This window comes from Plectropomus leopardus, chromosome 11, assembly GCF_008729295.1.
Source record: "Plectropomus leopardus isolate mb chromosome 11, YSFRI_Pleo_2.0, whole genome shotgun sequence".
NCBI lineage: Eukaryota > Metazoa > Chordata > Actinopteri > Perciformes > Serranidae > Plectropomus > Plectropomus leopardus.
Genome location: NC_056473.1, coordinates 28,418,583 through 28,444,203, shown reverse-complemented (window position 1 = coordinate 28,444,203; position 25,621 = coordinate 28,418,583). Strand labels below are relative to the sequence as shown.

Genomic DNA, 25,621 nt, shown 5'->3' with positions numbered 1-25,621 from the left:
GGTTACCAACCTTCCCCTGAAGAAAGCAATGTAGATGATGGGGGTGAAAGCATTGACAAACTTGAGGATGAAGGTCTTGAAGATAAGTCGTTCTTCAAAACTCTTGTCTGTTTTAGGAACCTCTAAAAATGAACACACAATTTCCTTAGATTTTTTGCAGTTTGCAGTAATAAACACACAATACCATCACTTCTGAATACAGAGGTTGGGTAGAGTTACTCGATCAGAAGGTAACAGTCTCACATAATCTGAGTGCGCTGGTGTTATGCACATACTCATAGCACAGAGTTATAGTTACTACTAAGTTTTAGGTTTCTAGTTATATCTTTTCAAATGCATAACAATTAAAGAAGCAAGTTGTTACCAGTGAAAATCTGGGTTCTTAGACTCCCTTTAACAATTATTTTTTACAATTATTATAAAGAAAAAACAGAATCATAAAAGTAAGAAACAAAAAGATAATCCAAGACAGTGCAAATTAAAATATAAAGACAGAATATAGCCAAAATTAAATATAAAATGGAACTACACATTTGTGGAAACAACCATAGGCCACAGACCCCCACGCTGAAAATGCCTGCACACTGACTAAAGGGTAACAGACTGACCCACTAATTTTCCTTTGTTAAAAAGTCCCATTATTATCTTACTGACCTAGTTAACGGCCTACAACTAACCTTAACTTACCTAACACAGTGAGCCATCGGGCCACAGCTCCGTAAACCTCATCCAGAATGAGGATGACCACCAGGTTGATGATGGCTGCGGTGGTTTTAACCGTCAGTTGAACGTGACTTCGTGTGACCGGATTGGAGCTCATATGAAGAGCGGCTTTGGTGGAGATCCGGTAGAGGATCACACCAAACACGATGGCAAACGTAACACCAATCTAACAATAGCAGGATTATGAACAGAATACCACTGTGAGAGGAAAGAAATAATCACCACAGATGTACAGCGCATGCAGACAGTCAGGTTCTTCTTACCATCAACAGCATCATGACAATGTTAGTCATGTAGGCTGGGAGGCGGTCTCGACATGTGAGCTTCTCAACCTAAAAAAGATGAATACAAATATCTATTAAAACGTAACATGTAGCTTTAGTAAAGTGCACTGTAATTGTAGATGTTAAGATAACATTGATATGTTGTCTTTTCTGAAACATTACAGCAGAAACATGTTCTTTTCTCACCATAATACTTCCCAGGAATAGCAAATCTTGATTTCCAGTTGAACTGAACACAAAACTCTGACGGAAAACCGCAAACTCCGTTAGAACTAGTATTACATTTAACCTGATGGTCCAAATATTCAACTAAACAGAGTTCACTGATGCTTCTCCAGACTTGGAGCCAGTTAAAGAGGAGCAACATGCAGTGTTTTCACTGTAATTGTAAAATATATTGTCCATTTATTATCTGTATCTTCTTAGGCTTTACAGAGTCATGAGGAGCCTATCCTGACCGAGCCCATTCTCATTCCACAGTCCACAGATACCATCGCTGCTGCAGTGATTTCGTGTGTGATCCAGACGCCAAAAGCAACCATTTGGTGGTCAGGGTTGCAGAAAAAGTATTTTAATTACAAACCTAAAAAAACAATATCAGTGTAACTGTACACTACATGAAGGTGCAGTAGACCAGCAACTCCAGTGCTCTGCAAAGTAAAATTTACTACATTTATAAGTGGAGTGTGGTGGCTTTGAGATTACAGCTGCAGTTCCCTGTTGGAAAGGGTTGCTCGATGGCACAAGAAAGGAGTGAAAACTTTCTGAATACAGTATACTTTTAAAATGATAAAATTCTTTTTTTTTTAATGTGACTAAAAACTAACAAGTTTTTAATGAGCGCTGTGTGGTTTAATGTAGTTGAAGCAGAGGATTTTCTACTCAGATGTTATCATAAACAATGTGATTGGGGTAATAATTACCTTGTGCTGTGATTTTGGATCTTTGCTCAGAGACTTCTGCATGACCCTGAATTCATATTCGGCTCTGGGGTGATCCTGTGATGGTGACACAAACGGAAATGACACACATAAACAGTGAAACACAGAGAAGAGCCGTTAAATTTAAGTGAAATACAAAAGGGTATAAAAAGTATATGCATATGGTAGAAAAGACGATTCTGACCAATTACTGTTTTTGAAAAGGCATTTCAATAAAATACACCAATCACATTAAACAGATGTGAAGCGCAAGAAGACCTTATTAAACTTTATAATACAATCAAACAACTGTTGGACAAGAATAAAGCCAAAAACCCCCAAAATTAACTACAACGTCCCGTAAACTGCCTCACATACTGGTAGCACTAGAAATGCTACGATCTTTGATCAACTCAACTTTGTGTCTTTCTGTCTTTAGTTTGTACTATGTTTAATTGTTGTTCATGTTCAAAATAAAAATTAAAAAAAATCAGCTGTTTAAAAAAAACATTACACTTCACTTTTTGTAGATCCTGGAAAGACTTTTGATACCATCAACAAGAATGTTTTATCAAATACATTGTGTTCTGCTTTTTGATTACTCTGCTGATGGTGTCAAATTGATGGTTACTAATGATGTCTCACTGGGATAAACATTGGACCCATTTGCTTTTTATGTACACAAATAATTAATTTTCCATTTCAACATTACAATTGTAGGTTTTATCCTCCAGTCATGTGTGAAATGGAAGAGCTCCTACCTCCAGGCCATAAGGATACTGAATGATAACCTTGCCTAATCCTAAACATGACATTTATTTATTATTACTACTACTACAAATTGATGGAACTGACAACCACTACATCTTATTGAAAACCATTTTTTATGATTTCATGTGACAATTAAACTGTACTGAATTTAATCAAATCAGCCCTTCCAACCCCTGACAGGTGGCAGCTGCTTTCTCTGACAGCTTTAGGGAGAAAATCAGGTTGATACACGATAGTTCAGCCATACTCACCACCTGAACCACTGAAAATGTTTTTATCATAACATTTCCAATGAAACACTGTGTTAAAAACAGGGAAATGAACACTCACAGCTGGAGTGAAGGTAAACAGGAAAAACATGTCAGGAAATAACCACAGCGCTACAAGAGAGATAAAATGATATTGTGAAAGGTGATAGAAGCAGTTTATGGAGCTTGGGAGTGGGATTTTTCTGTCATTACGTTTTTAATGACACTCATATTGTTATACTGAAAAAAATGGAATTACTAGTAAATTACTCTGATTATCAATGTTTTACAGTTGTGATTAAATATTAACATCTTTGCAAAATTTCTAACAATAATAAATAAAAACATTTTTTTAAATTAAATGTCTCTTCTTAACTTTTTGTCAGATTGAGTGAATCTTTAGGCTGTAGTTTGTGTGTTGAATTGGACTGAAATATATTTTAAGCTGACCCTATTTGCCTTATTTTTTCCATTTCCTGTGGTAGTAAATCGTTTTCTGGCATCCTTCCCAGGCTCCATTCAGTGTGACTGTCAGAGGAAAAAAAGCACCAGTGATAAAGTCAGCAAAGCGATTTGAAGCAAACACAAAGCCCTTTATTCTCTAATATCTCTCACACCCAGAATACAGGGTTTTAAAAAATTAAACTAGCAATGTCTATTTAACTTTTTATGTAATTGATGGGGGAAATTAGGATTTGTGAAGTGGTGTCAGTTATGTGTGTCATAGACACATTCTTACCAAACACTCCTCTTGTGTTTGTGCGTGGGAAATGGTATATGCACGGTTTACATGAGTGAACACAACGTTTAAACATGCGGGCCCTGAGAAGTTTTATATCTGCAGATACAGTAAATGAAAAATAACAGCAAACGTAACTCTAAAACAACCTGCATATTGTAGTTCAGTGTATTTGAGTTTCCCACATTAAAACTCGGGTAACACTTCATTTGGATATTCCACCTACAGACAGTTTATAGAGTCTCTGTAACATTTCAACTGTTTCTCTTTGTCTATGGATGTTTATCTATAGAGTACATATGACAATTCAAACACGTTCTCGTCACAACTCGTCACATATCGCCGCTTTGCAGTGGACTTCAACGTCTGTATATTATGCTCTCTGTATTTTTCTGAATTTATTGATGTTCCGAGATGCCGCTACTGTGATGTGAACACAAGCACATGGTGGAATTACGCTGCACGTGGTTATGTTTAGGCAACAAAAGCAGATGGCAACCAGCCAGAACGTCAACAAACACACATGCTGGCACAGATGGTTAGGATCAGGGGAAGGAAGCTCATTGTAAAGTGTAGAAAAAAAATCACATTCAGACAGGAAGCGAACACCGAACCGAAAGTCTGGGCTTTGCTGGACACATCCACAGCCCCTCTTACCCGCCCTGTAGGCACTCTCGCACTCCTTATATTACGTCGTTACCGGCAGCGTTTCAAGATGACGCTATCATGCCGTGTATCATGCACGTGTGTGTAGCATGTGGACGTGACAGGTGCTGTCTGGCTATCCACCAACATATAATAACATGCAATACGATGCAAAATGTGGCGTTTGGCGATGGGATCTTACGCCGAAAGCACTGACAAAGCGGCGGTATTTGACGACATGCCTACAGATTTTCAGAATTGTTTATTTGAACTTGAACTATTCATCCAAACTATGCAGCATAGGGTGACTCAAAGGTCCCTACATGTGCAAGCAATGCTATAATGTGCTAGATTTATAAAACATAACATTATTAAAGTAAGATTTGGCATTGGGTATTATTTTTTGAAGGCAACATTTTATTTAAAAAAAAAATGAAATTGTGACTTATTGAAACTCAGTGAAACTAATATTAATGTCAAGATATTTTCTGAGGTCAGAATACTGCTTAAATGATGAGAAAGATGAAGTTGACTTTTTTTGTGTAAAATATCAGAATTATAGATATGATATGAATTAGGATAAATGAGAAAACCTCAAATATGCTGTGAGTGGAACAAGGACTCCATCTGCAAATACCATTTATAGTAACACACATAAGTCTTGTGTGACGTGTTATGATCAGAGGTTGGCAGCAGCAGCAGAGAGGCTACAAAGAGGAAAGAGAGGAGTTTATCTAGTAATAGGAATTTATCCAAACCTTGAGAGCTTCCTGTGAAAAATAAACAGAGGGAGAGAGAGAGAGAAAGAGAGAGAGAGAGGGGCATTCATTTTACCACATTTTTTACTTTTAACTCAAAGAAGAATTTAATATGTTTTAAATGACTTGTGAAAACACAAATGAATAAACTTATAACAAACACATGAACAACAAATGACAAAAACATTATAAATGGTCAGTAGGAATGCTTTTGCCTTTTTCAATGGCTGAAAACCTTTCCTGCATTAAATCATTTTCATTGTTCGCTGACCTGGTTTCCTATTTGTATTGAAGGTTTTCCTGATAACTATTAAGGTGCAAATCCACACCACAGACTTTGAAACCAGAGTTGGGTGTGATCGTAGCAGGATTCTCCCTATTACTTGTCTAACAACAAGACAGACAAGCAGTCAGACAATCAGGCAGATTAGTACAATTTTTTTAAGGAGTAAACAAAAGTGTACTGCACCAGCAGGCTGAAGGTGAGGTCATATGAACTCATGATACAATGGTTATGGTCACATGTGTTTGCTCAAGTAAACATTGCACAAAACATATTAAGATCAAACCTGATTTCAGATCACAAAATTGACGATAATTAATGGTGATGTATACATTAATCAGAGTATGAAAAATGCCCTCTGTTGTCTTTGACAAAAAATTAAAAAAAAATTAAACCAGTGTGTGTACCTTAAAAATTCAAAAAGACAGAATTATGGTGAGACTAAATATGTATTTCTTTATTTTCTTTAAAACCTGGCTGGGACATTATTTATCATGATGGTTTTGTGCACAGGCAATTCAGTACTTTAACTTGAACATAACTATGGAACCAGCTTTAGATTCATGCAAACTTGTAAGACATGTAGCAGAATACATGCATAGAACAGCTGATTATTTTCTCAATTTTTTGCATGTGAAGCTCACCTTTTCCGTGTTTTCTCTGTTAAATCATCAAGACACCACTCACCTCCTCATCTTCAAACCCAGTCAGGTCCCACTCATAGTTCAGTCTCATCTGCCTCCTCTTCCAGTGCTCCATGAACATGGCAGCTTTAAACCAGACAGAGTACATTTAGACAAATTCACAGAGGGACTCAGATACTGACACGTATTCATAGTACACATTTTAAATTTAAATCTTTGGAAATTGGGTGACAGCATGCGATGGGGAAAAGAGGTCACTTGTGGTAAGCACAATGGATACAACTTGGGATGCCCCTTTAAAGTAAAAGATTCAAATCATCAGTCAGAGACCCCTCAGTTGAATGAGTCATTGTGCTGTGCAATGTACTTCTAGGGACTTTTGGGCTCCAGATTTTACTAGGGAATGAGTGCTCTTCACTTCCACACTACTCTTTTATACTTTTTACACATTTGTGCTCCAATTGTTAGCGCTATTAGCTTGTTTACCATATTACATTACTGCCGCTGTCACACTGAACATCCAGCTGAGCCCCATTCAAACTTTCAAACTTCATATGGAAAACAACATGAATCATTGAATATTTGTATTGAATTGTCAAAGCTGATTCAACTGACATAATTCTGAGTCAGGGACAGTAATAGATATAACTGCACATTCACTCACCCCACAGAGCCATGAATATAGAGAAGAAAACGGTGGCGGGGTTGTCGAACAGGTGACTGGCACGGGCAGTTGCACAGGCAGTGCTGAGTTTCCAGTAGCTGCACACTCTGTCACACAGAGGACACATGGTGATGTTGTTCTTTGGGTGGCAGATCTCCATGCTGGAAAACATGTGCACACACACACACACACGCACGCACGCACACACACCCACACACAAAACCCGAGCCCACCATCCAAGTACACAAGCACACATTTCCACACAGCAACAACAAGAAGGAAATACACATTAATACTGATATGTATACTGAAATTATTTTAAATGGGGGGGGGGCTATTTTAAAATCCATCCTTTATATTTATATGTATGTGTATATATATATATATATATATATATATACACTGGATATTTAAAAAAAAAAAACATTGAAAAAAATGACTCATAGTTTTTTATTGCTATATTTTGTGAGTAAAGTCGAAACGTTGATTGGACCGGGTGTAAACACCAGTCTCTCCCGTGTACAAAGCATGAACTCCTTGTTATAGCAGTCAATCCTCACTGCTCAATGTCACTAATTTCTACACACTGCTCCTTTAAATATTTTTATTATAATGGTAATATGAATTATATAATTAGTGTCTCTCAAATCTGAAAATAATGATTTAGTTTCAAAGCAGTCAGGTAATGAATGAACACAGTGGGGTCATTCTGCAGCACACAGACAGGGGCTCTGGTTTTTCTTACTGTGTGGCTTGGTGTCCGGGAAGGACTCTGACATTAACACTTATTCTGAGTGTGTGTGGTGTGTGTCTTGCCGGCAGCATGTGTCATAATATCCTGTGGATGACGAGAAGCATGTGGTGGAAGGAAAGGAGGCCTTAGTTACCCCAACTCATTCATCAAACCTTTTCCTGTGTCTCCCTCTCTCTGGATTTGTTCTTCCTCTTGTTCTTTTGTCATGAATTCATCCACTTTGATTTTCTATCATTCTTACACTGTTAAACAGTTTATGTTTGCAACTGCATTTGGCCATTATCAAGTGCTAATATTTGATCTACACAAAAGAATAGTCAATCCTTTTGGGAATTACACTTATTTGATGTCTTGACAAATTCAATCTCATGTCTTTGTGTTACGTATAGAGCCCAATTTTCCAACACTAATATGACAGCAAATTTTTATCTTTTAACCTTCATAGAGGTGTTCTCCAAAATAATCTTAACTCAAATAAATTATTTGATAGTGTGAAGGGGCAGTGTGAAAGATTTAGGGGGATTAAGTGGTATCTAGTAGTGAGAATTGCAAATTGCATCAAGCTGAAACTTTTCCTGGCCAGAATTTCTTCAGTGTTTATTGTTTAGGAGGTTTTTTTTCCCGGAGTAAAATTATCTGCATTGGTCTCTTTCTCTCCAATACAAACAGACCAGGTGATTTAAACTTGTAAAAACACAAATAAAAGCAGTTTCACAACAAGAAAATCAGTGTTTGTCTGACGCTCACATCACAGAGGGTCTGCTAAATACGGAGGCCAACGCAATATAGGTACTTCGGACAATTAATTCATAATCAAAATTTAAAGGAAATTTACAGGTTGTGGGGGGTTGAAAAAATGTTGGACTGCAGGAGAAAATATGATATATATGAATATCTAACAAGAATGATGTCCAAAATCAAGACATGTCAAATAAGACTTCACTGAGACACACATCAGCGGAGTGAATTCGGTAGACTGATGTGAGTTCACTTACATCAATTTGTCCAATTAAAGTAGCTCACGGACTTTACTTCATGTCTGTGCACATTAAATAAAGAGTGTGTGTGTGTGTGTGTGTGTGTGAGTGTGTGCGTGTGTGTGTTTACCTTGGTATGTTATCATCGACTGTTGCACATCCATACAGAAACACAATGACCCCCACTAGAGAGGCAGGAATCAGCATCTGGGTGTACAGACCCAACCAGGCAAAATACAGACCAATCTTCTCACCAAAATACTTTCTAAAAAAACACAACAGATGCTAATCATTTTCATTATTTGCATCTTTTTTACTTTTTATCACTGACTCACAAAATACAGACAGATTAAAAAGAACAATGCAAAAGTCTGACAATTAATCAGCGTACAAGTGATATGTCCTTACCGTACGAGTCCGATGGGCTGGTATTTGTAGAAAACACTGTAATTCGCCCATTCTTCATACAACAGCTGAGGAAGACAATCAACACTGCATTACTTGTTTTATCGTGCTTACCCTTTCCTATTTCCTTGAACTGCGGTAAGAACCAAGCTAGCTGGATTAGTCGCTGTATGTAAAGTTTATAGGACAAACAGAAATGAGATGGACGAGCCATCAGACTTGCTTTAAGTCTGTACGTTGAATTGCATGTTTAAAACTTTAAACTGTGCTGTTGGCTTCAATGTTTGATTTAATGTAATTATAAATATGTCATAAATAGTGTGTTTGTTTCGGGACTCTTTTCAGCAGTGGATTAATTTATATTTGGTACTCCGATGAGTATCATGTTCAAGCAGTTTATTCCTCTTCCAGGGTGAAAGATAAAGTGATAACAGAATAATGAGTGTGTGTGTCAGTGTGAAATCTGAATGTGCATGTGTGCGAAGCTGTAAAAAGCATGAACATCAGTGTGTGAAGACTTTTATAATGACTTTCATTAGAAACAGCTTTCTTACCTTTCTGTCATTGGGCTCTGCGCTCTCTTCATTAATATCTCCCTGAACAGAGAAAGAGATGAAACTAAAGCTAGTTACTGTGCACACTGAGACAAGAACATAAACCAGCTTTAACCCTTTGAAACCTGGGAAATTTGGCTTGACTTCTTTAAAAAAAAAATGGGCAGAGGGATATGAGGAATTTAAAAAGAAAAAGTACAAGAAAATTACCCTCAACCCCAAAAAAACAAAGAAAAAAAAAACATACCAACCCTCCCCAAACAAAAAAAAGTAGGGTGAACAGGTAAACTAAAAAAAAAGAAAAAAGAAACCAAAATGACCTGAAAAACTGCTTAAAAATTATACAGATTCTGTAAAATCTTAAATATGTAAAACAACAAGCATATATAGCTCTGGACACTTTTTCTTTGCTTTAAAAAAAATATTTATTCTAAATTTTATAATTTATTGCAATTTCTGGGACACTTCTTGCCAAGTTTCTGAGTGTTCAAAGGTTTATATATGTTTGCTTTATATATTTTATATATTTACATTACATGAGACTTGCCTGCACTTAATACTTGTGAAAGGAGGCAAAACAAGAAAAATCAGGTCAATCCAGGTTCCAAAGGGTTAATAAGTGAGATAGTCGAGTTTAAAGTTCAGTAGTAGTACAGTAGTAGTACTAGTGCTGGCATTTTTTTTCTCTTATCTTCTGGCGATTACAAAAGTTTGATTGATAACAACTGCTTCAAAACACGAGCATACAAGCACGATTTTGAACTAATACTACCTGCAGTACTAACCTGCTGGTGGCAGGATTAGTATTACTCACATCATGAAGAGGGTAAGCTGCTGTATAGACTCCACTTCCCAGGAGACTGGTGATACCTGCAGAGAGATGACAAACAGACGCAGGTGTTAATGTGGGTTCATATCCTCGCTCCGCAAATGTGACCACAGCAGAGTCACAGCCTAACAAAGACCCAGCTTTGCCATGAAGTTACTTTCCCATTTCTCTTACCATCGCTGATTAAACAAAGCACCGATTATTAAAGTGGCTGCTCTACACGAGGAGGCCAGTGATAGAGACAGAGATCCAGACTTACCCATGCTGTACTTGGCTTTGCATTTTGTTCTTTTTAGTATTTCAAAAACCTGAAAGGCAATGAAAAACAGGAGAACTGAACTAAATTCACAATGCTACGGAACAAAATATTCCTTGAAAATATTCAAGTGAGATTTATAGACACTATAATAAAACAATATTAAAGCTCTGCAATAGCAATAATAACCTCAACCAAATTCCTGGTGGTTTGTTCTAAATTTAAGCCTGAATGGTTCCAACAGTAGACCTTTGACATAAACTTTGTAGGACTGTGAATAAAAGGCTAATATTTTACACTGATAGCGTAAATGCATACTCATTTAGGGATTGGATAAACCCCCTGTACAATACTTATACTGCATTATCCATTGTGATAGTCTATGCATACATTTGTTAGCTAAAACGTTTTCATGGGGAGAGATGCAACATGTTGCCAAGGAGCAAATGCGATGGAAAGATCTCATTGCAGCCTTACGCCCCACAGGGAATAAAGCAAGTGGTTAACTTTAATTACACGATTTCAGCTGTAGCAAAAGTTTGACTCCTCATAGTAAACATAGCATAGCAACAGTATTAACATTACAATCAGCTTACTCACTGTAAATGCAAATGTCGGCTGCTGACTTGTTAGCCAGCGTTAACTAACAACATTAGCAGGGTGTTTTTCTTTATTCTCTCTGTTGTTGTAGTTTAAAAAATCTCAAATATACATCTTTAAAAAATTCCCTGATGCTTCAGGCCGTGACACATCAAACTGACATCTGAGAACTTACAGCGATGAAGGCCCCCCATGCTCACATTGCTGCGTCTCAGCCAAAAAGTTGCACAGGAAGACCCCCAACCGAGAGCCAAAAAGCATGTATGTTCTGTGCGAGGTTTCCCCGCCATACCGGACTGCAATCATCATTCAAAATGGCAAACCAGAAAACCACCAGTTTGCCAGCTAACGCTATTTATGCAGTTAGCACACAAACACAAGCCAATATTAAGAGAACAAAGCATCTTTATTGTGTGCTAGTGAACAGCAACACAAACCTTCAGAAAACATTTCTGTTAAGAGTTCAAGAGCTGAGCTGAACGTCCAATCGGAGTGATTTCACTCACTGACAGGCTCCACATCTGCCAGCACCAATTCAACATGCTGAATCAGGCGAAAAAAACCAACGAGGGTCATAATATAAAATACAAGAACCAACTGTGCAGGACACACCACGTTGGTGAAGGCCGCAGGCGTTTGACCGTCAGCTCGGTCTGTCACGGTCTTCGAACCAGGCTTACAAAAAACTGGCAGAAACACTGAGAACTGCAGGGTTTTACTAAACCTATTAGCTGTTTTAGTTGTTGTTAGCATATCTCAGGTCTTTCAAAAAACGGTCAGATTTTACTTTATAAAATACGTAGTAAATATCTGTCAGAAAATGTATTAGCTAAAAACCACAATGATGCATGAGTCGATCTTTTGTTATTGGTAGATACATTACAGACAAACTTTTCTGAACTTACTATTGAACTCCTGGTTTTGCTGTCAAAGAAGCAATCTTTGTCTGAGAGGTCAAACCTGTTAATAAAAAAACACACAAAAGCATGCACACTTGTTACTATCTGTTGTTACTGTCTACCTGTTAAAGTTCAGTCATCTTATTGTAGTGTATACCACAGTGTCACAACAGTAACACAACGTTTTTGAAGAGAAATTACAGCCCGCTTTCATTCCGAGTCATCAAAAGCCACCTTTCGTGTTCACGATATGCAGCTGGCATAAGTAGAGGACAGAATTAAGGGTTGTTATTATACGCCGGTGGACGGCCAAACAGCACCTGACATGGCAGCCTGATACACAGATGAGCGGCGTCACATGAGAACGCGGCTGGATGGACCCTGTTGTGTCTGCATGACACAACACAGCACGGCGTTGGGTTAAAGCAAAGCGGCGATATGTGACGGGCGTTTTTCGCCTTTATTTGATAGGACAGAGTGTGCGTGTGAAAGGGGAGAGATAGGGGATGACACGCAGCAAACAGCGGACGCCTGAGTCGAATCCGCGACTGCTGCGGCGAGGTCTCAGCCTCTGTACATGGGGCGCCCGCTCTATCCACTGAGCCGCTGACACCCCAACGTGTTGCAATTTAAGGTGTTTCCAGTCAGTCATTTTTGGACAACTGTTAAAATAATGTCAATGACACTAAACAATTCCAGCAATGTCCCAGACTAAACATCTCCCAGCAATGGGCATAATCCCATAATCCCTCTTGTTTCTGGCAGACTTTTGAAAAAAACAAAACAAAAAAAAAACACGTTTTTACATCGTCTGTATTTGTATCGTTTGATTGTTGACTTTTATTTGAAAATTATGAGTAGTAAGTTACTGGTGTCTCTTAGAGTATGTTTTCCATCGCTACAGGTAAATTAAAAATAAACCTGCAGTTAAGCTGAACTGCAGGTTAATGTTTTCTGCCTCTCTTTTTCTGCCTACAGCGTCAGGACTTACAACCCTCCCTGACACCTACCAGGCGGGTGATAAAAAACAAAAACATGCAAGTCCTTGAGATGAATAACATGAAGGATAGAGATGTCAACAAGTTAAGTGAAAAGAACAAGAAAGAAAAACAAAGCAAGTCGGACATTTGGAGGAATTTCTCAAGAATATTACAGACAAAAAAAACCCAATGAATTCCAGAGACACCAGAATAACTGTAATTATGAATGTTATTATGCACGAGAACGTAATTTTGGTAGGTATGCATATCTTTCTTAATACCACAGTAAAATAGCATGTTTTCCTTGCAGAATTCTATAATGCGGGCATGTGGTGAGAATGTCTGCAGGTGCGGGCTGAGGTGACACACACACACTCTTGTCTTTACAGCCATGTTAGGCCACAAGTGTCCAATTTTTTTCATTGAAGTGTAAAAGATGCACTTACAGGTGTTGCTTTTCTCTGGAGAAAGTGTGTGACAGGTGTTTGATGTTCTTGGGATGATGTTCCTCAACATGCGGGTGGAGCGGCTCAACAACTTTACTGACCAGGGAGCTGATCTTCTCTACAACACCACTCAACTGCTTGACTTCATACACCTAAAAAAATCCCCACAACACACACACACACACACACACACACACACACACACACACACACACACACACACACACACACACACAGAGAGAGAGACACGCATTGATATTGAATTATTTGAAAGACGAGCGATTTGAACTGGATGAATCAAAAATTGAAAAGTTGTGTTGAGTTGTGTAAAAGTACTGAACAAAACAGTAAACACACAGTCACTTGCTGAATGCTCATGCAAAACATCACGATAGTTTCCAGGTATTTTATTTGATCAACTATTGTAGAGATGAATTATTCTGTAGAGCCACTGTATATATTAAACAGTTTTTGATTTTTTGAGTATGAGTGTTACGTTCATTACGTTGCGTTGCGTTGCGTTGCGTTGCGTTGCGTTGCGTTGCGTTGCGTTGTGCTACCCTACGTAACGTACATGAAAATAATGACCCCAGAAAGAGTAGCTAGTGTTTAAAACAGAGGTTAATGGAGATCTTAATGAACAAACAAACAAACAAACCTGTGCCAGGGGATCATGTCACTATGGTAACAATGTCTGGAAACTAGACTTTCTCGTAGAGACGGTGGCCCTTTCTCAATCTGTGTTCTTGTCTGTTCTTGTGTCCTTATGAAACATCATCTTTTATGACCAAATACTGTCCTAATACATGATTAAAATTCTGTGTTGTTGTTGTTCACGCACCCATTTTATCGAGGATGCATCGGTTGGTAACCTGCGCAAACTTGACAGCACAAGTGTCCCGGTGTTCATTTCAGCAATCAAGCAAGGAACAGAAAACAGGCCAACAACTGTGTGTTTTCTTCAAATAATTTTCATTAACTATTCCCAGTGGTGGACAAAGTACATAACTCTTCTACTTGAGTCAAAGTATAAATACTTCTGCTCAATTATTACAATACAAGCGAAAGTTGCAGAGTCAAATTTATTTGAGTTAAAGAACTGGAAAATTTGCTTTACTTGGATAGTGTTAAAAGAGAAGTGGCTTGTTCATTCTTTACTCAGACAGAAAGACAGTGAGTTTTACCCTCTTGGTGGGCATCTTCAGCTTCATGAACTCTGCCTCTCGACACAGAATATTCCAGGGAGCATGAATCTTCACAAAGCCCACCCCTGCAATCTTGGACTATAAGACACACAAAAAAAATACAGCTCAGCTGTATAAAACTTACATTTGATTTGATGTCATCAGGAATGCAAAACAGAAATGAAAAAACAAACTAAAAAACTAATAAAACATTGCATGTAAAAAATCTGATTACATTCCAGGTGGGACAAGCAGAAATACACCAAGTACTAGCGCACAAGTACACTGTGGACAACCCACTGAGCCCCGGGCTCTTACACCAAAAGCACTGCAAAAGCGGTGGTACTTGACAACTTCTGAATGACATCGGGATGAAACACACATGAAAGGCTGGAAAAAGTGCGAAAAAACTAAATGGAAAAGAAGTTTTGATGCAATGTGACTTATTAATGTGCCCTGATAATCTCCATAAACAGTGAATAGTTCAGCAGTCTTGAGTGTGTACAGTAGAGGTGTGTGTGGTTATTCGGTAGTACCATGGTGTCATCGGCATATAATTTAATAAGAGTAAATATAGTGAACAGCCAAATATAATGGCACAACACGCTCATACAGCACTTCTCAAATCAGCAGCTGCAGATTTGTCAACATGTGTGTCCTGCTGCCCTCGGATGACTTCATTTCATTTACCACCATATCAGCAGAGCAGAGCAGTAACTTAATACACGGCAGACTGTAGGACAGATTTTTGTTGATACACTAAAAGTGAAACGAGCGGTATGTATGCTTTTATTTCCCCTTCCACGAGGCACTTGCCACCTTAGGTCAGCCATTTCCAGTCACTGCTGTGGAGCGCCTTATTTTCTATTTATATTCTGGCATCAGGACATCTTATACATAGGCAGATTATCAGTTTACGCTTTTACAAGGCTGATACACAGATATATCTAAGCTGCAACTCTGCAAATAGTTTTGCAAAAATTGGCCGCCTCTTAAATTGTTGAAGACATTTCGAAATGACCACCAATTTAAGTTCTACACTCTGAAATATGCAAGAGTATTCTCTGAGTCCACAGGAAAACCCCCAACTGCGGATGCTGAGCTGAACCAGGCCAATTTCCTCTTTTAATTAGGATACTATTACAAAGCTCTCCATTGCAAAGAGGAGAACATAGAGAGGAGTCCCCTCAGCCAGCTGGTCCTAAGGCTCATGTCCTCTAACAGCACAAGGCCTCAGGACAGACATCATCCAATCCGACTCCGTGATCACAGCCTTGCCATCCAAACTGGCCGACACAGGCAGACCCGGCTGCCAACAGGAGACAGGCAGTGTCAGCTCTGTCCACAGAGAGAGGCAGAGACAGAGCAACATTTCCTGCTACACTATAGCACATATCAAGATATTAGAACAATGTTCTTTACAAAAATTACATGTAGACGCTAAGATTTTGATATACTCTACATACATTAAAATGCAACATACATGGAGAAAAGGTCAGCACCATAGAAGCAGCAAGCTATGTCAGTGCATGTCACAGCCTGAGACTGTCAACCATCACGTTTTCAATTCTATTATTTGCATCAAAAAACAGTTATGAATTCGATATTGAAAAGGTAAAGCAATTCTTATCAGATTGTCTTTTTTGGGAATCAAATTACAGCAAAAAGCTGCATGGGACTGGCAGAATGGGGGCATGTCTATAAAGGGGGGACTCATGGGTACCCACAGAACCTTTTCATTCAGATATGTTGAGGTCAAAGGCCAAGGGACCTCTGTGAAATGACCATGCAGTTTTTCCACATCTGCTATGATTACCATTTATCACAGCAGCTGTTTGTCAACTCAATCTATCCACAGCGCCATCAGTGTGCATTACACGTGTAAAAAACTGAATGGTCGGGGCGTCCATTGTATGGTAGGCGCCCCATGTATAGAGGCCATGTCCTCGCTGCAGCGGCCACAGGTTCGATTCCGCTTTCAGCCCTTTGCTGCATGTCACCCCCCCCCAAAAAATCGGTGTGTCTGTCCCTGGTACCGGCGTATCAAAAATGTGGAAAATCAGTTTCAAAACTGTTTAAAATATTCAGAATCAACATGCATTGATAAGTTATAAGCAATTTTTACAACACTAGATGCAGTAAAACAACCCAAAATCATGGCCTTTCTAGAACAACACAATTAAAATGTTCACAGGCCTAAAAAGAGTGAAGGTATATAAACGTCTCCACCTACAGAGTGGAGGTTTATACCTTATTTCAGGCTTCTAACCAAAAACCTATTCAAAAAACCCATTGACTTCAAGATAAGGGAACCAGGAGTGCTGAAAGAAAGTCACTTCCAGTTTTTCATTCATGCACCACTCTATGTATAGACCATAAAACACCTAAGGGTCAAAGAGATTTCAGGCCCTAAAGGCAGCTGCTTTTCTGTTTTTCTTCCTCCTCCTAAAATCCTGTGTGGAGTTACTTTTCAAGAGTATTTCCTACTTTGGTATTTTGACTTGACAAAATGTGTTATATTTTAGAAACATGTTTGTGTAGTCAGTTACTGACACTATCAGAAATACATTTTAGGTGGAGTTGAGGTTGTCTGGAATGAATAAACGGAAAGAGATGTAAACTCACGTCTTCATCTTTCTCCAGCTCTAGCCCCATGTCTCTCAGTTTCCCCTCAAACTCCTCCCTCCTGAACATCTTGTGATCCTCTTGACCATTGCACGTCTCTCCCAGAGAGCCCAGCTCCACGTCGACCACTGGCGATGACGGCAGCGATGATGAGTCTCTCGTCCTTTGTGCTTGGTGATGTCGATGATGTTCGTCACGGCTGTGGGGACCACGACGAAGGCTGCGTGCAACAGCATTTTCAGTGAGCAGGTGCGTTGACTGTCGGCTGGAGCGGCCCCCGGACGGCTTCTTTACAGGGTAGGTGAGGACATAGTCAACACGCCGCTGACCGTCCTGGAAGTAGAGGCCGTGCTGGCAGTGGGTGTTCTCCTCTGGGGTTAGAGCCTTCAGCAGCTGACAGCATGTACGTGGGGACAGACAGGGAGGAAAGAGGGAGAAGTGTTTGGTTATGTGAGCAGTTTTGGTTTCTCTCATGTTTCATGGATGCAGGATTTAGATCAGATTTGATGACGTTTCCGGGATTGTAGGACAGTTCTAGGATTTTAGGATGTTTTATGCAGTGTGGCACCTTATGTATACTAAAAGTGCAATGCAGAGCTCACCAATACGTTTCCATCCCAAGTCGTCACATATTGCCACTTTGCAGTGGATTTCTGTGTCTTCATATTACGCTCTATGTGTCCTTCTGCGTCTGCTCTTTACATTATGGGATGCCGCTACTGTGATGTCATCACAAGCACATGGAGGGATGACACTGCTCATGGTTATGTTTAGGCAACAAAAGCACATGGCAACCAATGCTGGGACATCAACAAAGGCACATGCTGCCATGGAGAGATCTGCTTGTGTGAAAGCAGCTTTATGAATTTCCAACACATTTGGGGAATCTGGATGGCACTGAGACCTGGTGAATAAAAATTGGGTGCCATGGTAGGGGCGGCAGCTGCTGTGCCTACTGTGGCACTTCCTAGTAAATTGTACATGAGACACAAATAGTGTGTGAATTATGAGCTGTGTCACGACCCGAGCCTACAGTGTTTCTCCTTATGAAGTCTACTTATAACGTCTGGCTACAGATCTGAGGGAAGGTGTCTAGATCAAACTACACAGAGAGCACGCACCAATATTTGAAGAGGAACTCCACCCATTTTACACTTGAAGATCAGTTTACTAGTCATGGGTTAGGGTTGAATACCAAAAGCTGGCTCCATGTTAGATCCAGTTTGTGGCTTACCTTAACTAGTAATACTCACCTCATGACTCGTGGGCAACATTTGACCCCTGATAGGCTGCCAAGGGCCCTTCAGCCATTTTCTAATTCACTAAAAAAATTAAGTGATTCACACTGGGAGGCGTACTTTTAGTATACATAAGATGCCATTAAAATAGCATTAAAATAGAGCTCATTTATCAAAAAAGTGCCAGTTGAGGATCCCCCACAACCCCTGATAGAGATCCTAGCTAAGCCCCTATGGTCCTAAAATCCTAGAAATGTCCTAAAATGCTGGAAACATCCTAAAATTCTAGAAACGTCCTAATAACCTACAAACATCCTAATATTCTGCAAATGTCCCCAAATCACAAAAATATCCAAAAGTTTGAGAAATGGCATAAAATCCTAGAAACATCCTAAAATCTGTGAGCGTCCTTAAATAATCGATATGTCCTAAAATCTGACAATCTCCCCACAAAACATCCTAAAATCCTAGAAATGTCCCAAAATACTTGAAATGTCCTTAAATCTGAAAAGTGTCCTAAAATTACATCTTAAAATCCAAGAAACATCCTGAAATCCTAGAAATGTCCTAAAATCCTAGAAACGTGTGGGGCTGCTGAACTGGCCCCTGGCCTCCTGTCATTTTGCAAAAGTGGGCCCCATGAAAAGCAAGCTGAGTGTTCTTGACCTAAACTCTGACCCTAACAAATCTAAACGACCATCATAACATGGCGGCTTCTCATTTTTAGTGCAGGTTAGAATGATAAACATCACTGTCAGCTGTACAGAATTAATGTTCAGTCCATAAAAGCTGAAAAGCTTGATGTGTTCTCTGCAGCCAGTGTCCGTACTCAACCCCATACAATTTGTGAGAGATCACACTGTAGATGTTTTTGGCTTTTCAATGTGCCAAATAAATTTACTGTAATACACATTTCATACGTTTGATTTTCAGACTAAAGCTACAGGTGGGAAATAAATACGGCTGCCACTCCAAACTGCATTGTTTTTGACTTCTCAGCTGACAAAAGTTGTTTTGTGCCTACACCTTACCCTACATTAGCCACAGCGTTGTTTAACTATTAATATTTGACGTATCTTCTACATAATAAAATGTAAAAATGTAACATTTCTGGGGTTTGCAGAAACTTACAATGCCAACATTCATTCCCGTACCTAGGTTGTTCAATTTCAACTTTATTTGTTTTTTTAATGAGTCTTTTGTGAATAACCTCAAGTGCAATAATAAATCAGTGTACTGGTCTCATCGTGACTACATGGCCATGATACTGAGAGTTACCTTCATTAGCTCTGCTAAATTCTCAAGGCCTCCAGACAAACCTTCTGAGTAGGCTTGGGAAATATGTAATATTAAATACTTTCATACCTTCCTGAAATCTCATTGGGGTATAATGTGAGAGAGACTGAGCTCTGACGGTGCATGCTGTGCACTACATACAATGAGTTTAACAGAAAGAGGAGCACCTGTATTTTAAAGTATTGAAAAATATACCTTCATTTTTTTCTTAATACCCTAGTAAACTGTATCACCATGGTTTTTATTTCTGTTATTATTCTATTGGCAATACTAAAATCATTTCAATACATTACATAAAAACAAAGGAAGTTAAACGTTAAATAGACCTATCTAAACAAAAACAGTAACAATTACATGAAAGAATAAGATAATAATCTCACAATCTGAAAAAGACATTTCATGCCATCTTTTCGTTCAACCCTGACCGAGATGTTTGGAAAGGTGTGTAATTAAGCAGTAGGGTGTTGGGCCTGTGTATCATGTTTAGAAGTTAAAATAGCAGTGTTATTTAAAATTAGCAACCACAGAAACATCTGTCAGCTGTCAGGGACAGTACAGGACATTAGAAGAGGACAGTGATCATGGAGAGACTGTGCACACACCTGCAGCACTGGAGAGCCTTCCACTATGAGGACACCACACTCAGGTATTTAACAACTCAAAACCATCTGTCTGTGTATTCCAGGGTGCCAAGAATAGGGACTTAAGATTATGCCATGCGCAATCATCCAACGTCAAATAAGTCAACAGACCAGATGAGAGAACAAACCATACTGGAGATGTGATGAAAAACTAACAAAACAGTCTCAACTCAAGCTGCATTTTTCTGCACACAAAGAGGAATTTTCATCAGACTCCAGGACAGCTAAAGAATGAGACCTTGTCAACTGCTGAAGAAATTAAGGGCCGACAGATTATCAGCCTGGCCAATTATTGGAGCCAATATCTGCCATTTTGCCGATTATCTGTATTGGTATTTTGTTTTGATGATTGCCAATAAAATTAATTAATTATAAAGTGCAAAGAAAATGTTAGCATGGGAGGAACTTCACCTTTGTAAAACCTCAGGGAGCTATTTTTATTTCTTAATTTTTTTATTTAAATTTTCACCTGACTTTGCAAATAAAGTTGCTGGGAAGTTGTTGTAAATGATGTTAAACATTTTGATTAAACATTTGCTAAAAGCATACAAACAAAGTTTTGTTTTGGAGTTTGATGTATTTTAAATTCTAAACATTGACGGAAAGACTTTAGATTTTTTTAAATGCATATCGGTTCCAAATATCGGTTATCGCTCTCATTAACTACTAATAATCATTATCGGTATTGACCCTGAAAAAACAGTTTCAGTTGACCCCTACATGGACAAAAAGTCCTGAGATGTTAGAAAAAAACTCTGAAACTTAAACCATCTCACTATAACTGGTCCATTTACCTGCTGAAGATGGTCTAGTTTACTAATATTTAGGAAATAAGAAACTCTACATAAATCCACTAAGGGCTTTTATTTTGTTCATACAAACAGATTAAGATGAAATCTGTGTTTTAGTGTTTGATGAAAGAAGCCACATGTCCCTTCCTTTCTTTCTCTTCTGAAGCAGCTCCTCTTTAATGAGCTCTCTGCTGCCCGGACCACCAGAGAAGAGTCATCAGTCATCAGTTAAGTGCACTGTGAGTTCTCTTGTCAATAAGCACCACGAACTTTCCTCTGATCATTCTCTTGGATTGAGGTGACAGATCATCAACACTGTCCAGCGTAACCAGTATAATACAATTTTATGTTTACAACTCCGTGTTTGTGAATAAGAATGTCCTGATCATTTTTTTGCCCCCATCTGAGTCATTTGATATTGAGTATCTGCGGACATCGAGTCCCGATCCAATTCTTGTATTTACATGGATAATACAGCTGCACGTTGCACACTTCCACTTCTGTTGAAATTAATCCAGTGTATAAGCTTGACAGTTTTATCGCTCTGCAATGAAGTCCTAGATGTCTGAATTTAAACAGTTCCCTAAAAGGTTTTATTTTATTTTTACAAAATAATAAAGTAAACAAACTAAAAATATCTTTATATGGCTCATGATTCCACTTAGTGCCACATCTTTCAACAACATAGAGTAAACAAAGTCAAGTATGTCTTTAGAAATGGCACTCAAAGCCATTTAGTGCATCATTTCTTTTTTTTTTTCAACAAATTAACAAAGTAAACAAATTAACCCTGTAGCCTAAATGATGAAAACCATCCAGAAATTTCTTTTTATTTCTTCTTGTTTTAATTAAAGTGCTAATGGGCCTTTTGACAAAATGCTAAAGAAAAAAAAAGAAAAGATAATATGTATATATGGAGATCATTTTGTATCATATATGATACATCAGGCAATTACAACATGTGATAGATTACATTTTTTTTAGAAACAAATATGTACATGTTTTCCTTGCAACTGGAACACTTCAACTGGTTTTTGTCTTTTTTTACCCCCAAACTATTTACCACCTTCTTAGTGCATTGCCGTTGGAAAAAAAAAAAAAAATTCTGTCCTTATTCAGGCAAAGATGGATATTATATTTCCCACAGAAGACCAGGAATGTCATCCATCCTCTGAATGTCCAAAGTCTCTGGTGGTAGTAAAGTTTCATTGGGTTTTGGTTATCCTTGAGGTCACTAGAGGTCATTTTATACAATGAGGTCAAGTTTAAATAAATGGTGTCACTACAATAAAAGAGTTATCTTAAGGAGCTTACATCATCATGCATAAATAAAATTGGGGCTCATTGAGTTTGCAAGAATCTCAGCTTTTCATTCACAACTATTTTTATTGGATTTCAAGAATGTTTAGGGACCCCAGTGAGCAGGAATACTCAAATACACCATGTTTAGAATACGCAAAAACAACATATTTATACTGCAAACTGCATGCTTTTGCCCAAATCCTCCCCTCACTTCAAGCTATCATGGCATGATTGGTGCCAATAGATGCCTTAGATTGCTGAGTTTCGTATGATAGCATGATATAAATTCACACTAGCTAAACAAAAAGGGGCCTCTTAAACACAGTAATGTCAGCCATATCGTCAGCGGTCCCCTGGGTTTCTCATGATTACATATCAGAAGTATCACATTACAACTCGATTTTACTATATCCTAAGCTAGAAAATATTGGGTAGTTATGAGTTGCTTCAATCCATCTAATATTCATAGTGAAGTATAAGTATCAATATGTTTTGTTTTTGTGGATGGCATGAAGGTCACAGAAAGTCATGTATCAAATACGATACAAATGATGTCGTGACTAAACTGCGTCATCAGAAATTGCTTTCAAATCCACTGCAGCATTGTAATAAAAGTACAGAACACTTTAAAAATGAGTAATAAATCACAATTCCACTTTAAAGTAGTGATATAGTTTAACTTTAACATTTAACTAATAAATTGTGTCTACTTTCTACATAATGCAGAAGCAGCATTACAAAGGAACCTGATGATCTGCAGCAAATCGTGCTCTCTGCTTCAACACCTGTGTGACAGCGGATATAAACAAAGGAACAAACAGGGCCACGCTCAAAATAACTGATCCTAATCAATTAAAAAAATACGCTGATCAGGTGCAATACTGATTCCTTCCAATCCGATCATAACATCCCTATTTGTGAGTAAAAACGCAGTAGGAATACTAAAGCTAAATGCTATCGTGGCATTTTGACATGAATACAGATGATGATCGAAAAGCTTTGGTCGTGATAAACAAGAACAGTCAGCTAGATAATGGGGTGCTGTCTGGAGGAATATTAATCTTTGCTCATTTATGTTACACTTCATGCTTGCTTGGTGCCATTGTTTTGTTCTTATTGTATCGTCTGTGTTGTAATCATGAACTTGAGTCGGTCAAATCTAAAAAATGTAAACGTGTCTGGTGAAATATTTAAACAGAAGAATTCATGTTTTGAGGTTGCTTTTTTTTTGGGGGGGGGGGGGGCATTATACTTTTTCTTATCTTGGGAAACTTTGGGATCTCCCCTACGATTCCAAAATAGGTTTCTGGAGTTTATAAATCTATGTGGCCTAACATCTTGAGTTTATTTTGGCTGACACAACAGAAGATTAGTGATGTTTTGGAGGTCCAAAAAGTTCTCAATTTTTTCTAATTTATTTAAAAATGCAAAGAATTTGTTAACTCATAACTGAAGATAACCTACATATGTTGATCACTCTGATTTTTTGTGATATCCCAAATCACAATCATGCTACCTGTATAAAATCCCTTTAGACAGTACATACTTTCTACATGTCTACCTGAAGAGACTTAATTCAGTGTCTTTTTGTCTTATTCCTCTTTTGACATTACTGGCGGTCTATATGCTTGGCATGTTTTGTGGAGACACTCACCTTAAACTTGCCGTGAAAGATGACATCCTGTAGAAAATGTGGAGCCTGTTGCTCAGACTCAGAGGTCTCAGAGAGGTCGACTGCCACTTCTGCTTCCTCTGTCATTGTCCAGTCCCGGCAAATAGAAAGCAGAGATAAACTGATTCCCAAACAGAATAGTCCACTTTGTGCTCTGACTCCGTCTGTGTCTCCTGTTTGAGATGTTATGTGATAACATCTGGCGGTAACAGCCTTTTCCTGCCTCTCCTCTTGTTTTTTTGTGACTTGCCACTATTCTGTGGCTTTGCTCATCTGCCTTTAAAGCCGTGTGTGGAGCTGTGCGTCTGTCTCAGTGTGCAGTGGCTGGAGCGAGCCTGCAGCCTTGTTACTTGAGAAGCCGTCTGTGAGCCAAGATCTAAACTTAGACAACGATAAAACTATGATGAACACAAGGTGCCCTCCCTCACTCTCTCAGTCACAACTCAACTGTAATCACTACAAGATCGGCCGCCCCAATACACACCCAACATCTCTGTGTTTCTCTTTCCGCCAGAGGCTGCTAATCTCTGCACATGTGATGTATTACATGTAGGAGAAATGACAACATGGCCCACAAACTGAAAACATTCCCCAACAACACTGTCATCAGTCAACGCAGGCATATGTGTGTGTATGTAGGTGTGTGTGTGTGTGTGTGTGTGTGTGTGTGTGTGTGTGTGCTACAAGATATCAGGTTGCAGACTGAATGAATTAATGCTCAGCTCTGATGACCCTCAGTGAACAGAGCAGTGGCAGGTGTAGAAAACATTAATGACGAGTGAATCTTCTGCTGTAATGGACAACCTGCAGAGCGCATCAAACATGACGACACAAAGATGCGAGGCAGAGCTACACTGGCCAGACCATCCCCACCTACTGCACCCCACTGCTTACCAAACCAGTGACATGCAGTCAGGTGAGAACATAACTGCACAGAAGCTGGCGCGGTGTTATTATACGCTGCCGGATGACACCTGCTGCATCCATATATCCGTACGTACATGCACGGGCGGTCCCTTGAGAAGGCGGCTGCACGGAGCCTGTCGTGTTTGCATGAAACGCAGCATTAGGGCGCCAAGGGTGGGCAGTGGATGGGGAGTAGGAATGTGCGATATGACGAAATATGTCGTCTAACAATAAAAACGTCTATCGTTTCATATTATGCTATATTGTTTATTTTCGTTTATATATGTAATATATGTGTATATGTAAATTGTTTTTGAGAAATCATTTTTGAATTCATGTAAAAATGCACTGGAACTAGCAATGGGTGTGCTCTGATGTGTCTGTACCACCTTAATCTAGAGCTGACACATCCAGCAAAAATTTTACATGACTTAACAGCAAATCTTAATTTCTCGTCAGACATTACTCTTCTGTTAACAAGCCGCATAGTTGAGCGCTTTTTTTTTCACTGTTACCTGGATCAAAACAAACAACAGGGCAACTCTGCTCACTGGCTGATTGAACAGTTTATCCATCATTTTATTTGA

At 38.8% G+C, this 25,621-nt stretch overlaps 1 protein-coding gene across 1 annotated transcript in view; it reads right to left on the bottom strand.

Moving 5' to 3' along the window:
- Nucleotides 1–24,550, bottom strand: part of LOC121950132 (anoctamin-1-like) — a 34,471-nt gene extending 9,921 nt beyond the window's left edge. The window contains exons 1-17 of the mRNA XM_042496052.1: nt 24,111–24,550; nt 17,189–17,581; nt 14,564–14,662; nt 13,380–13,531; nt 11,960–12,014; nt 10,458–10,506; nt 10,184–10,239; nt 9,370–9,411; nt 8,819–8,883; nt 8,541–8,675; nt 6,680–6,840; nt 6,059–6,141; nt 5,089–5,100; nt 1,931–2,005; nt 987–1,055; nt 688–889; nt 11–122 (exon numbers count right to left, since the gene is read on the bottom strand). Coding sequence (XP_042351986.1) covers nt 11–122; nt 688–889; nt 987–1,055; nt 1,931–2,005; nt 5,089–5,100; nt 6,059–6,141; nt 6,680–6,840; nt 8,541–8,675; nt 8,819–8,883; nt 9,370–9,411; nt 10,184–10,239; nt 10,458–10,506; nt 11,960–12,014; nt 13,380–13,531; nt 14,564–14,662; nt 17,189–17,581; nt 24,111–24,215 — 1,865 coding nt within the window. The 5' untranslated portion in view covers nt 24,216–24,550. The remainder of the gene's footprint in view (nt 1–10; nt 123–687; nt 890–986; nt 1,056–1,930; nt 2,006–5,088; nt 5,101–6,058; nt 6,142–6,679; nt 6,841–8,540; nt 8,676–8,818; nt 8,884–9,369; nt 9,412–10,183; nt 10,240–10,457; nt 10,507–11,959; nt 12,015–13,379; nt 13,532–14,563; nt 14,663–17,188; nt 17,582–24,110) is intronic.
- Nucleotides 24,551–25,621: the final 1,071 nt, after the last annotated feature.